Here is a 14,921-nt window from a genome sequence, read left to right on the forward strand (position 1 = left end):
CAACATCAGGAATGTAGGAATTTTGTATCTGCATTATGGTCTCTCCAGCTGCCCCTCATCACTACGTGTTCTCCCTCTCTGGGCCCTGCACCCTTCCACTCTTCTCTTGCTATGAGTTATATTTACAGGTTAAACCATAAAGCTTACATTGCTTACATTCCAGTATCCAGAGAAACTTTTACATAGTCCTAGCTGCCTAGTTTGAGATTTTATCCCAGAGGCAGCTTTACCTGAACTGAACCAGGCAGCACCTTAAGCCCTTGCGTTTGAAGGTTTTGATAGACTCAGTTACATCCTTGAAGGACCTGAGAAGGAGAACGTGTATCTTTTCCAGGGGATAATAATTACAATCTTCCATTATATGAGAAACCTAACCTCCAGGACAAACAAGATAGGCCTGGGTTCACTGGGTTCCTTGTATGATTTTGGCCGAAGGCCCCACTGGCTCAGGAGTTATTTCTACAATCTGTCTACACCGAGCTCCCTCCGGCCAGCTCCCCACCACAGGCACTGCCCTCCCAGCCTCTCCCTTAGTCCTGCCATAGGGTGCCAGAAATCAGATAGTGCTTTACTGGAATTTATCTCTGGCCTTGTAGAAATAGTTTGAGGAAAAATCAGTGTCTATACATACAGAAAGTAACTTTCCAGATCAGGTGTGGCTTCAGATCAGGTACCTCAAGTCCAGACAGAGAAGGAACCATCTTTTTGTTAAACTTCAGTGCCTCAGAGTGGGAAGGCACGGGCCAGGCCAACTAGAGTCCCAACAGGGGTAGCCTTAGACAGACGCCACCACTGCTATCATGAGAACGAATGAGATTCTGGCCGACTGGGCGTGGCCGGGGGGTCTGAGCTCTGGTGTGAGGAACTGCTATTCCTCCACAGGGCTGACCAGGGCAGCAGGGGAAAGGGGGCTGAGGGGGTGACTCAGCAGATTGGTGTGGAGGCACGAAAGCAGACACAGAACGTCCCAGCCGCGGCAGCATGAGATGTGGGAGAGCAGCTGGACTGTGGCTGGGAGCCATGGTGAGAAGGCCCCAGCCAAGGCCAAACTCATAAATCTACCAAGTCTCTGCTGAGGAGCCTGGAGAGCTTGTGCAGAGCTGCTTCTGGGCAGCTGGACGGGGCCAGGCAAGGCAGAGACCAGGTGTGGGTGGGCACTAGCACAGTGCTCTTCGCAAGACCATAAAAGTCCAGCTCGAATGTTCTATGTTTAAAGCCAAAAAGCAGTATCTTCCTTGGTGAATTTGAATGTGGTCAGAGGAGGAACACATGAATTTCCTCGTGAGCTGGTAACGCACAATCTCTGTCTGGGGATGAAGCTGGGAAAGCTGGCTTCGGGTGTGCACTGCGGTCCCCCCATAGCACAGAGCTTCTCCTGATAACTCAGGTTTGGGAGCTTGCTCCATGCACCCCGCTCAGACTCCAGCCTTTGCCTAGTAATGCCAGACCCTTCGGGAGAGGGGGGACCACATTACCCTGGTAGAAAAGACAAGGAGGGCCAAAGAAGGATGCAGCTGGTGGGGGGCTGGGGGAGGGCAAGTACCATCATTACAAGTGTCTAAGTCTGTCTCAGGATCTTTCCAGGCATTTCCTTAGTGTTCTGGACAGTCCCCAAGGGGTCCAGAGACCGTCTCCTCCAGCCAGACAGCACCCAGCACAGTCAGGTCAGGAAGCAAAAGGACTGCCAGGGGGCAGGTAGAGCCAAGGAAAGGACCAGGGGATGAATGGGAATAACCAGAGGAAATGTCAGGTTGGAGACTTCGACCCACAAATGAACCAGAATCAGGAGTAACCCCCTTTTCCTCTGTAGCAGAGGAAGAAAAATACCCTCTCACTGGGAGACCCTGGGAACAGGGGTATGTAGGAAAGAAGCTCCCAAAGGAAACAGGAGCTTGTATGACAAAATGACGCTCAGGTGGCCTGGTTCGGGAGTGAGAGGGCTGATTGGTCCACTTGAGTGTCTTGTACGCCTGCCCCATCCCCACGTACCTGTGACTCTAGGTGGGGGTGAGGCAGTGATGGCCGGGACGACTTCCCCGGGGCCGGATATGCGTGTGCTTTCTGAGAGGCAGCAGAATTACAGGGGAGAGGCTTCGATGCACTTTGGGAGAAGCAGAGCTGGCCACGGGAGATCTAAGTATTAAGGTGGAGACTGCAGATTTCACTAAATTGAGAACTAGAGTCATTAGAAATAGAAAAATCTAGTCTTGTCTGAGAAATTCCCTTTCGCTTCCTCTGGAAGGAGCCTGGCTAGGATGAGTCAGATGGCACTGTCCTCTCCCCTTTGTGGCCTAAGCCCTAAACCCAGGGCCCCTGCAATCTTGGTATTCGAGATCAGGGGTTAGCAAACTATAGCCAGTGGGCCAAATCCAGCCCCCGATTTTTTAAATAAGTTTTTTTTTGGGAAAAGAGTCACACCTATTTGTTTACATATGATCTATGGCTACTTTCCTGATACAAGGCAGAGTCGAATATGTGCGACAGACAGTAAAGCGCAAAATATTTACAGAGTTCCTGTGAAGGAACTCTGGCCCTTTACAGGAAAAGTTTTGCTCTTGATCAGAGATATGCAAAGTGTGGTCCGGGAACCCTGGGGGTCCCTGAGACCCATTCAGTGCCCTAAGTAGTCAAAATTATTTTCATAATACAAGATGCGATTTGCCTTTTTTTTCACTCCTATTCTCTCATGAGTGTAATGGAATTTTCCAGAAGCCATATGACATGTGATATTGCAACAACAGATGGAATGTAGAAGCAGATAGGAGAGTCCAGCTCTCGATTACAACAGACATTAAAGGTATTTGCAAAAATGTAAACCAATGCCACTCTTCTCACTAAATATTTTCCAATATGGAAAATAATTATTTTTCATAAAAATGGTATCTATATTCACATATAGTGGGTTAATTAATGTTATTTTTAAATAAATATTTTTAAGTCTATTTTAATTTCTAATATGGTAAATATCAATAGAAATTACCCACATAAGCAAAAGCTTTTCCGAGCCCTACATTTTTAAGAACGTAAAGGGATCCTGAGACCAAAAATTCTTAGAAATCTCTGCCCTAGAATAGATTGGCAAAGGTCACGAAAAGCTCTTACCCCATCCCCATGACCCTGTATGTGAGAGCTCTGCTCTCTGCCTGGGGCAGACACAGTGATTCAGTCTTGGCCTTCGAGAGACAAGGGGCTTATGGTGAGGGGCGGGGTGGTGCCTGGCAGAATGTGGACAGACTGTCCCGAGTCCAGATCAGAGTGAGGCCTCCTGAAGGATGAAGGTGGGGCTGATCCCCTGGTGGGCTGGGCCGTCCTCAGGCACATCCACGGTCTCCTTGTCTCTGCTGCCCCTCAGCATCCCATTGCTCACCTTCTCCGGAAACACAGCGGTGTCCACAGAGAGATCCTGGGGAACACAGAGCAAAGGGACTGGGTGGGGTGAACGTGAGGCAAAGGGGAGGTGAAGGAACCTCCCCTTTCTCTTGCAGGAAGGATGACCCTGCTTTGATCCTGGCTAGAAAGGAGACCAGCGAGGAGCAGGCCCGGGGATGAACACGGAGGCTGGGAGGAGGGAGACAAAAGGCCAGCAGCTGTGGCCTCGCGGGCCCGAGACCCTTCTGCCCACCAAGCCCCCGCTCCCCTGTGGGAAGGAGCCAGGCAGCTGCTGCGGGACAGTCCAGCTCAGGCCAATCATCAGAGAAAGGGGAGATGGGAGGAGAAAGAAAAGGGAGGCACAGGAACCCAGGAGGCCCGGCAGTAGCCTGAGAGGGAAGGGAGGGGCGATCTGATAACAGAGGTGCTACCTGGCTGGGGGTTTTGCAGTGAAGTCGCTTCTGACAGGACATGGGCAGGAGGGCAACGAGGTTCGGCAACACTGGGTAAATGGTCCGAGGGTTCAGGGTCCGGCCCCGCATTCCGCCTGAAGACAAAGTGCTCCTGAGGCTCCTATCGTGTAACCAGGGCGCACCCGCGGCCCCCTGCCCTCCCCCTGCTCTCAGGACTCTAAACCCCCAGTCCCCGCCCACCTCCTCGAGCTCCACCAAGAAGCGTGACTGTTCCAGGCACCCAGGAGCCCAGGATTCCCTGTACCCCCATGCCACACCCTGTCACCACTGTGCAGACTGCCTGCCTGCCCCCCCATCCCACTAGACTTGCAGCCAAGCATAGGTCCTATGACCTGGCTGGCAAGTAGCTTCCAAAAGAACCACCACAGTTCTTGATTTGATGATGAGAAACCCCAGGAGTGAAGATCTATCTCCTCTTGGTTGAGCCTGGATTTCCTACTCCCCCCACCCCCAGGCTGGCTGCTAGGGGCACTTCCCCTCTTTGGGGCTCTGCCTCCCCAGCCTCAGGTTTGGAGAGGAGCCCCCTCCCCCAACACAGCTAGGGGCCAGCTGCTGAGCAGGGAAATAAAGGACAGGGACCACCTCAACTGCCCAGGGCAGAAGCAGCAAGATTAAGTGCAACCTGCAGGAGATGCTAGAAAGACGGAGTAGCTGACCATCAGCCACTGGGGAGATCATGCGGACCGAGCGGAAACTAAGGACGATTGAATTAGCTGAGAAGTTATGAAGGGGCAAAGACAATTGGGTGTTTTTTTTTTTTTTTTTTTTTTTTTTGCGGTATGCGGGCCTCTCACTGCTGTGGCCTCTCCCGTTGCGGAGCACAGGCTCCGGACGCGCAGGCTCAGCGGCCATGGCTCACGGGCCCAGCCGCTCCGCGGCATATGGGATCCTCCCAGACCGGGGCACGAACCCGCATCCCCTGCATCGGCAGGCGGACTCTCAACCACTTGCGCCACCAGGGAGGCCCGATTGGGTGTTTTTTAACCTGAAAAAAATTTGACAAATCGTCAAATTATCAGATTACGAACACTCCTCCACATTAAGGATGCTGGAAGGAGAAACAAAAGTGAGTAAATCAGGCTGTCCTAAGAGGTCTATCAAGGTTTCAGGGGTCAAGAACGTCTGAGTTGCGTCCAAGTCGGGTGAAAATAAATTCTGTGTCACACATCCCAGAAACCACAGTTAACTGCACAGTGGCTGGCAGAGTCCTAGTGAAAACACAGGTACGCTCTCTCTACAGACGCAAACTTTGAATAGGGCTTGGAGAGGGATCCAGGTGAATATAAAACTATCAAGATGTGATATGCTCTGAGAAGAAGTATAGTAGCATGAAGCAGAAGTTGAAGCAAAGCTCAGTTCTAATTGAAGTGTGAGTATATGCCACGCCAGCTGGAAAGGGCTACATCTCATCACGAGAGGCCATTGGCCCTGACATTGGCAGGGCTGCCAGACATGGGAAGTGTCGGTCAGGGCTGGTTTAACATGCCACAAACACAGTGGTAATACTCCACCAACTGGCCAAGGAGTTTCTCTTTTGACCAGTCTTACCAGGTGCCTATTGGCGACAACATGCTGCCGCCATCATTTCCCTGGACAGAAAGGCAAACCAAGGTAGACCTATTTTGCTTTTGGAAGGTTGTCATAAAATATGCCATTGACCCAGACAGGCAGGCCTCTCATACATTACTACAAAATGAACATTTACCTGTGCCTTTGAAAGTGGAACTCTACGTGGGGAAAAAATGGTGTTACTGAAAAATTATGAAATCCTAGGCTGTATTTTGATGACTACAGGACTCAGAGTGAACAGATTTTCATGGGGCTCCTGTTATATGTGAGCCATGGGAGCACTGGACGAGAAGACTGGATAGCCCTTTTTGAAAGACAGCGACACTTTGTAGAAGAGATCCTGGTATTATAAATCCTTCCAAGAAACCAACTGTTAAAAACACTACCAGTGGGGCTTCCCTGGTGGCGCAGTGGTTGAGAGTCTGCCTGCCGATGCAGGGGGACACAGGTTCGTGCCCCGGTCCGGGAAGATCCCACGTGCTGCAGAGCGGCTGGGCCCGTGAGCCATGGCCGCTGAGCTTGCGCATCCGGAGGCTGTGCTCTGCTATGGGAGAGGCCACAGCAGTGGGAGGCCCGCGTACCGCAAAAAAAAACCCCAAAAACACTACCAGTGAAGTGATGAAGTGTGTCATTAACACCAAGCTTATTTAAGACCTAGAATGGAAAGGGGCCGGTCTCCTGCATATTAAAAGAAGCCAGAACCATCAGTAGCCTCCCAGGAACAGTGAAAATCCTAAGATGGTCCTCCTGAGGCCTTTTATGAAGGAGAAAAGTGTCTTTTCTGGCTTAAGAAGACACAGATATTGGCTGGGCTTTCTGCCCACCACCTTTGCTGGAGGATTTTTTCCTTTTCTTTTAAAAAAAAAATTTTTTTTTTTTTTAAATTTTTGGCCGCGCTGCACGGCTTGTGGGATCTTAGTTCACTGACCAGGGAATGAACCCGCGTCCCCTGCACTGGAAGCGCACAGTGTTAACCACTGGACCACCAGGGAATTCCTGTATTTTTTTTCTTTAAAGCATTTCAAGGATGATCTTTGTACAAAGTCAGGACTGGAATTGTTCAGAAGACCCCCTCTGGTTTCTTTACCAGAACTGCTCCACTTAAATTTACATCCCAAGACAGGGAGCTCATCTATTTTAAACAACTTCTAGCTCTTTCTAAATTGCAAAAACTGTGAAAGAAGATGGCTCTGATCTTGACAGAAAGGTATCATTTGGGTTAATCATTTCTCCCATAGCTTTTATTTTTTCCCAACTTAATATGGTCCTGGCTGATCATCTCATTACCTGGTGCAATAATTGCTATTTTTAGGGATTTTTCATTCAATTTACTCTCTCTTATGGCAACCACACATTTATAGAAGGAATTTCTCCTGAGACACCCTAAACAAATATGAAGAAACACAGTTGGAAAGAGAAAACTTGGGTTTGTAAAAAGTCTTTGACCGACTGCTGAAGAAGAAATTATATATATGCCTTTTGAGGCTCCTGCATGAGTATCATATTTTCTAAGAAAGATTATTGGACTTCCACTTCTGACAATATGGTAGACTAATGTGCAGGAAAACCCTCCTGGTACAGAACACTCAAAATGATGGATAAAAAGTTTTACATGTTTTAAAATTCATTGCTGGGCTGGCAGAAAAGTGAGGGAAAGGAAAAAGAAAGTATAAAACCAAAATTGTTAAGCCAGGGCTTCCCTGGTGGCTCAGTGGTTAAGAATCCGCCCGCCAATTCAGGGGACACAGGTTCGAGCCCTGGTCCGAGAAGAACCCACATGCTAAGCCTGTGAGCCACAACTACTGAGCCTGCACTCTAGAGCCCATGAGCCACAACTACTGAAGCCTGCACGCCTAGAGCCCGTGCTCTGCAACAAGAGAAGCCACCGCAATAAGAAGCCCACCGCTCGCCGCAACTAGAGAAAGCCTGCGTGCAGCAACAAAGACCCAATGCAGCCAAAAAAAAAAAAAAATTGGTAAGCCAGCACTGAAGCCAGTGTAGCCCTGGTGGTATCTGCAGGTTCCTGGTGCCCAAGGCCAGGGTTTTAAGAAGCCAAATCTGGGGACAAGAGACAAAAAGCCCAGGCCCATACAAAATGCAAAGTTGGATCAAAGACTCTGTAATAAACTTGGGATCCCCAAACGCCAACATCCTCAGTGAGTAAAGGAGAGATGAGAATATTTGCCCAAATAGATCTTGGCTTGGGGTGGAAGTGGGGGAGGGAGTCTCCCACATATTTCCAAGCCCTTAAAATTTGGGGGGCCAAAAACGCCCCAAATTTTAAGTGATCTCAATTTAGTAATGATTCTAAGCACAAGAAATTACAATTCTTCTCTGGAAGAACATACTTTAAATCAGGCACTGAAGGATTCCCGTGGATAAAATTCTGACAAACTTGAGCTCATAGCAAACAGTTCTAAAAATCAGAAGGAAACATGCTACCATAAACAATGAGAGTGGAAACATTGAACTTGGGAGTGGTAGGATCACACTCGCAGTGACTGCAGATATTGTAATTTTTAGGTACAGAATATACATTAAATATGTTTAATATGTTTAAAGAAATTAAGAGTATTTTGAAAAGACAACGCAGGAACAAGAGTCTGTCAAACATGACCAGGCAGAATTGAGGGAAAATGTAGAATTTTTAGGCATTAAAAATATAATATTTTAGTTAGAAATCCAGTAGATGATTAGAAACTGCTGAAAACAGAACAAATTAGAAAACAGGTCTGAAAAAATCACTAGAATTCAGTTCATATGGACAAAGAGATGGAAAATAGAAAAAAAAATAATATAAGAGAGTATCTTCATGACCCTGGAATGAGGAGATATTCCTTTAAAAAGACACAAACAGCACTAACCCTAAAGGAAAAAAATTGATACATTAAACTACATAAAATTAGGAACATCTACTTATCACAAGATGCTGTTGAGAGACTGAAAAAAGGCGAGTTCACAGACTGGGAGAGAATATTTGCGATACATGTAATCAAAGGGCTTATATCAGGAATATACTTTAAAACCCCATAGAACAATAAGAAAAAGACTGACCACCCAATTATAAATGGGCTAGAACCCTGACTGGAAACCTTTCTAAAGAGGATATCCAAGTGATCAAAGATGGTCAGCTTCAATAGAAATTAGCAATATGCAAATTGAAATCACGAGATACCACTACACATTCTCCAGAATGGTTAATACCTGTATCTATTAAATCCAGCAAGTACACACCTAGGTATATATCCCCAAAATATGAGTGCACAAATGGCATCCAAAGATATACACAAGAATGTTCATAGCAGCATTGTCTGTGATAGCCCCCAAACTGGAAACTTGTTTTTGTTTCCCATGGCTGCTCGGTGGGGTTGGACTTCAGCAAAGCAGCTGGCACCTTCCTTGTTGGACTCCACCAGTAGGGGAAACCTGCCAGGCTGGAGGAGGGAGAAGGGACTGGCTTCTTGCGGTTGGCGCCCAGCAACAGCTCTTTAGGGCTGTTCAAGTTTCCAGCTTTTCCCCATCTCAGAACCAATCTTACTGTGTGCATCAAAGATACCTGCATCAACTGTCCAGTACTCCTTCCTCTGAGGCCTGAGTTCCACCTCTTCCAAGCTTCTGGATTCCTGTTGCCTTTTTTAACCACTTGCCTTTTTTAACCACTACCCATCCAGGGGCTTCCTTCTGTTGCCACGTCTATGTTTCCTGGGCCCTTTCCTTTGGCCTTTGCAGTCCTTAAATAAATTCCCTCTGTTAAAAATAACTGATATGGGGCTTCCCTGGTGGCGCAGTGGTTGAGAGTCCGCCTGCCGATGCAGGGGACACGGGTTCATGCCCCGGTCCGGGAAGATCCCACATGCCGCGGAGCGACTGGGCCCGTGAGCCATGGCCGCTGAGCCTGCGCGTCCGGAGCCTGTGCTCCGCAGAGAGGCCACAGCAGTGAGAGGCCCGCGTACCGCAAAAAATAAAATTAAAAATAACTGGTATGGTTTTTATGTTCCTGACTGGACCCTGAATGATATTACAGCTGTATCAATTCTTTTGGGCAAGTTTCATTCCTGACCTGCAAGAATGCATTGAACATCACTCCTCTTTCAAACAGGGAACCTGAGGGCTGTGACAAGGTTCACAGATCCTCCCAGCCTCGCTTGGTTGATTGTCAGTGGCATCTTGACGTGGTCACAGAAATCCCTCAGAGCCGGAGAGGAGAGCATCTTGAGCGTCTACAGCTGTGACTGCCTGCCAGGAGGACAAGGAAGGTCACACCAACCCTTATGAACATTCTCTGGCTGCGTGTTTTTTTCTCCTGTGAACGTGCATGGGAAAATGGCCTCTTTCCTAAAGGCTCACAACCCTCCTCAGATGTTGCTGAGGAAACTGGATTTGAGAGCATCAAACTCCAGAGGCTCCCTGCTGTTACTATGGCCACCGCTGTGTATGTTTGTGTTTAATAACGTCATTGTAAAGGCTGATTCTTTAACCAGATTGTAAACATGTGTGCAGAGCTTGCCCAGCAAATGAACAAGAAGGTTGTGTAATTTGTGAGAAAAATAATGTGAGTTGAGGCCTTGATGGACCGTGATCTTTCAGCGTGCTTCCCCTAGCAGGCTGGTACCAACTGTTATGAATTATTATAAAGCCACTCCACCCTCCATCCCCCCAAAAATAAATAACCTCGGGCCTCCCTGGTGGCGCAAGTGGTTGAGAGTCCGCCTGCCGATGCAGGGGATACGGGTTCGTGCCCCGGTCTGGGAGGATCCCATATGCCGCGGAGCGGCTGGGCCCGTGAGCCATGGCTGCTGGGCCTGCGCATCCGGAGCCTGTGCTCCGCAACGGGAGAGGCCACAACAGTGAGAGGCCCACATACCGCAAAAAGAAAAAAAAAAAAAAAAAAATAAATAAATAAATAAATAAATAACCTCATGGTATATAATTTCCTAACCCACTTAAGTACACATCTCCATAGTTCCCACCATTTAAATCTGTGTCTAAATAAAACAGAACACAAGCTGCTTATTCAACCATCTATTTTTATCTACACTTTCAGCCAGAATATTCTCATAAGATTTTCCTATTTTACACATTCTAGATGCCAATTCTTTGGTTCTGCTCAGAGGCGTTATCCAACGTCTTGGGAACTCAGCTCCTGGTCTCCTCAAATGCAAGTTCCTATTCCCTCACTGCAGCCACTCACTCCTACGGTCATACCCTTTCACCAATAACTGCACCATCTCCAAAATCTCTACTTCAAGCATTCTGATTTGATATTTTGATCCCTATTTCCCATCCTTCCATCTCACCCAGGCTAGTGTTTGCGGTCCCATATTTCTTCTATTTTATTGAGGCCTCTGATTGTTTTACCACCTTCTGTTTTACTAACCATCTTCCTCTATAACCTTACTTCCTCTTCATTCATCTCTGATTCCATGCTTATTATCATAATCGCTCCCTTGCCATTACCCTTCTCCCTTGCTCCCTCCCCCTCCATTGTTTCTGCTTGACAGCTTCCTGACCTGATACTATCTTCCCAGTCCAGGCCTGAGCTAGGTTGGAGATGAAACCACAACTGTGGCCCCTGGCTTCCCTTGAAATTTTCACCATAAATCTCAAATGGTACTCAACATTGCAGCAACCTTCCCTCCTATGTTTCCTTTCCCACATTCTAACACATTGATTTCCCACTTCCTTTTTTCTACTAGAGTCCTCTCAGCTTGTCTTCACCACATACTTCATGAGAAAACAAGAGCAGTCAGGCAGGAACTCCTCCATCAGCACCATCAACCACACCTACCACTTTCCCAGCTGTGTCCACGCTCACGATGGATGAAGCTTGTCCGCTGTGTGGGCCTGAATCCCACCCCCTCTTGCCCTTCTGAAGGACCTCACTCTTAAAAGTATTCCCTCTGCCTCCTTCTGCATCCTTGGCTTTTTTCTCACCACTAGATAGTTTCTCTCACGTTTATCAGCCTACAGATATTCTCTAGTATAGCATCTCCCACTAAAAAACCCTTCCTTGACCCTGTTTCCCCATCTGCCACCACATTTCTCTGCCCCACCACAAAGGAACACTTTTTCAAAGTTCTCTCCATCGCCTTTCCTCACTCACTTGCTCCAACAAGGTGTTTATCTCCACCACTAAAACTGCCCCCCTTCTGCCAAATTTGATGTTCATTTCTATGGCCTTGTCTTAGTTTCTGTTTTCTTTTGCATCATTTGACCCTTTAGACAACTCTGTCCTTCTTGAAATACTTTTCTTCTCCAGATTCTTTAACCAGCTGTTCCTTCTCAGTCTTCTTCCTGGCTCCTCCTCCTCTGTTCTACGTATAAATATAAAAGTAGCATGGAGAAAATTAGCAAGGCAAAAGTCACTATAAGTAAAGTTAGAAGGCAAATGACAAACTGGACAAAGAGTATTTACAGTTCAGGTCATAGACATAGTGATAACATCAGTAATATTCAAAAAGCTCCTAGAAATTATTAAGAAAAAGACCAACAACCCAACAGAAAAATGGAGAAAGAATATGAACAGACAGATCTCAGGAAAGCGAATCAAATGCCCTTTAACATACAAAGAGATAGACACACTCATTAATAATAAAGAGAAATAAAGATTAAAACTACAATGAAATACCATTTTCAACCATCATACTAATAAAAATCCAAAAGTTTGACAACATACTCTATGGAAAAACAGATCTCATATATTTCTGTAACATTAGTGTCAAAAGATCTTTGAGATAGAAATAAATGAAGACAAAGAAAAGTACAAAACAGCACGTATTTTACTCTCCCAGAATATATATGATTTGTTTGTATTTGCATAAGGAAACACACACACACACACACACACACAAAGCAATGAAAAGCAGTTACTTGTTGGAGGGGGAACTGAAGTGGATAGGGGATAAGGTGAGAGTGAGTCTTTTAAGGCTACTCATTTTTAGGTTGTTTGGCTTTTGAACTATATGAATGTATTATTTAATTTTTAAAAAGGGAAACAAAGAACAGTGGTCCAAAGAGTGTCTCAGTGAAATTTTTCTATGCATTGGCTTAAGGAACACAAACAAATGTGTTTCATCTTCAGAGGGAGTTAGGGCATAATTATAAGCATGCTGTGTGGATCCTGAGTTGTACTTAAGTCCTGTACCATTCAGAGATGGTCATAATGGCCTGAAATGACATTTATGATGACAGGCAAGAGCATCATCAGGCATATGTTAATCTATTTGAATACTCTGCACTGGCTCCGTGACTTGGCTATGTACAGACTCAGATTTTTACCAGAGCACCATCTAAACACTTACCTGCTTCAATTACCACCTTCACCAGAAGCACTGTCATTCATTGGGTGATTTAGCTGCTAGAAAGAAAGTGTTCAAACCAAATACCCAAACAATAACTAACATCATTAGTCATTAGGGAAATGCAAATCAATACCACTTCACACCTACTTAAGCTGGCCATAATTAGAAAAAAAGACAAAACAGAAAAAAACAAATGTTAATGAGGAAGTGGGGAACACTTGTACATTGCTGGTGGGAATGTAAAATGGTGCGATCACTGTGAAAAACAGTTTGGTGGTTCCTCAAAAAGTTAAACAGAATTACAATATAACCCAACAATTCCACTCCCTGGTATGTACCCAAAAGAATTAGAAACATGTGTTTAAATAAAAACTTATGAATGAACATCCATAGCAGCCCTATTCAAAATAGCCCCAAAGTGGAAACGACCCATATGTCCATCAAATGATGAATGGATAAACGCAATGTGGTATATCTACACAATAGAATGTTATTTGGCAATAAAAAAGAATGAAGTACTAGTACATGCTACAACACAAATGAACCTTGAAAACATGATATAAAGTGAAAGAAGGCAGACACAAAGGCCACATATTGTATGATACCATTTATATGCTCCCAGCATTAATCACTGTGCAGTCTTATGGAAAATACAGACCCCTTCATCACCCCAGAAGTTATGTTGACTATATATCTAGCCAGGGTGAACTGTGCAGACCTACATTCAGGAAAGAGATTCTGTTGTGAAATTTTTACCTGTTTACCTGTTCAATATCTTCTTTCTTCTTGTTCTTTTTGTGTAATCATAAAAATGTCTTTCAATGTTACTGATAAGAACTTTCTTGTAGACACTAGGCATCCAAAAATTTCCTATTATCCCTTATAGAGACTGTCAATCTCCTAGACTTGCTAATGAATTATCTTGTAAAATAGCAGTCAGTGTTGGGTCTGTACCTCAGCTACTTAAGTTTCTGGATTTTGCTGTTTGCCAGAAAGGTTTTTAGTTTTATTTTGCTGGCTGCTTCTTCCTTTTGCCAAAGAATTATTAATATAATCACTAATATAGCATATTTGTTGTCTTAGAATGGTGTGTTAAGAAGTTTTTTGTCTATTCTAGTATAAAGAGATGCATGGGAAGAAGCACTGCATTTCCTTTTTGCAGGATGAAATCATGTCTTCCTGCATCATCTGCAATTGCTGCAGCCATCTTGAAACCCCAAGTGGAAGCATCACCAACATGCTGAGGATGGCAAGGCAGAAAGATGGACTTGTTGGTCTGTTGGGATCTGCAATGACCTTATCAAGTCTCTGAGCTGACCTTGGACCACCTAGCGCCCAGACATCTTGTTATGTGAGAAAAATGACTGTCCTTATGGCTGCTCTGTAGTTTTGTTTGTTTGTTTGTTTTTTGTTTTATCTTTTTGGCGACACTACACAGGCTGTGGGATTTTAGTTCCCTGACCAGGGATCGAACCCTCACCCCCTGCAGTGGAAACGTGGAGTCTTAACCACTGGGCCCCCAGGGAAGTCCTGGTGTGTAGTTTTATTTTCTTGTGATGTATTTGTTTAAAGGGGACTCACAAACAAACTTTAGACAGGGAAACACTTTCATATTTATTTCTGTTGCCCCAAGTCACAGAAGTATGAAATTAAAGGTGGTAAGAATGTGATCAAGGTACAAGGATTCTTATTTGAATGTTGGATCTGGCACCAAAGGTCAGTTTTGACACTTTAAAAGACCCTGTGCTTTTAACCACTGCTCAGTTTGGGAAGCTGAACCAAGCAAAGATAGTCATGAAACAGAGCAGCATTAGATACAACAAAAGGCAAATTATTATTTATGATAAAGAGAGAAACTTTTTTAAAAAAAGTATCCAAAAATTTTGAAATGCACCCTTATGGCTACTGAGTCCTATATGTCCAACTGCAAAAATATTTTGTGTGTCTGTATCCTGTCATGACCTCCTATTTTAGAGAAAAATTTATTGGCAGATAATTTTTTTTACATCAAAAGGGTGATTAAAGAGTCTCTAAAGTGCCAGAAAAAATCATATGATGCAATGGCTGTTTGGCAGCCCTTGTATAGGATGTTACAACACATTTCCCAAACATTCTGTTGATGAGAGTCCTCCTGACAACACAGAATGACAGTGAGTTTATTTCGTGCGAAATGTGTGAACACAGTGGTTATGGATGACCTGAGAGGCAG

The 14,921-nt window shown here is 45.3% G+C and overlaps 1 protein-coding gene across 1 annotated transcript; it reads right to left on the bottom strand.

Moving 5' to 3' along the window:
- Nucleotides 1–3,243: 3,243 nt before the first annotated feature.
- LOC132502162 (sodium-dependent multivitamin transporter-like) lies at nt 3,244–3,911 on the bottom strand. Its single transcript, XM_060117977.1, has 2 exons — nt 3,801–3,911; nt 3,244–3,403 (listed from the first exon to the last, which is right to left on the bottom strand). The coding sequence occupies exons 1-2, from the start codon at nt 3,909–3,911 to the stop codon at nt 3,251–3,253; spliced, it is 264 nt and encodes an 87-aa protein (XP_059973960.1). The 3' UTR covers nt 3,244–3,250.
- Between the last annotated feature and the right edge of the window lie 11,010 nt (nt 3,912–14,921).

This window comes from Mesoplodon densirostris, chromosome 14 (assembly GCF_025265405.1).
Source record: "Mesoplodon densirostris isolate mMesDen1 chromosome 14, mMesDen1 primary haplotype, whole genome shotgun sequence".
Taxonomy (NCBI): Eukaryota; Metazoa; Chordata; class Mammalia; order Artiodactyla; family Ziphiidae; genus Mesoplodon; species Mesoplodon densirostris.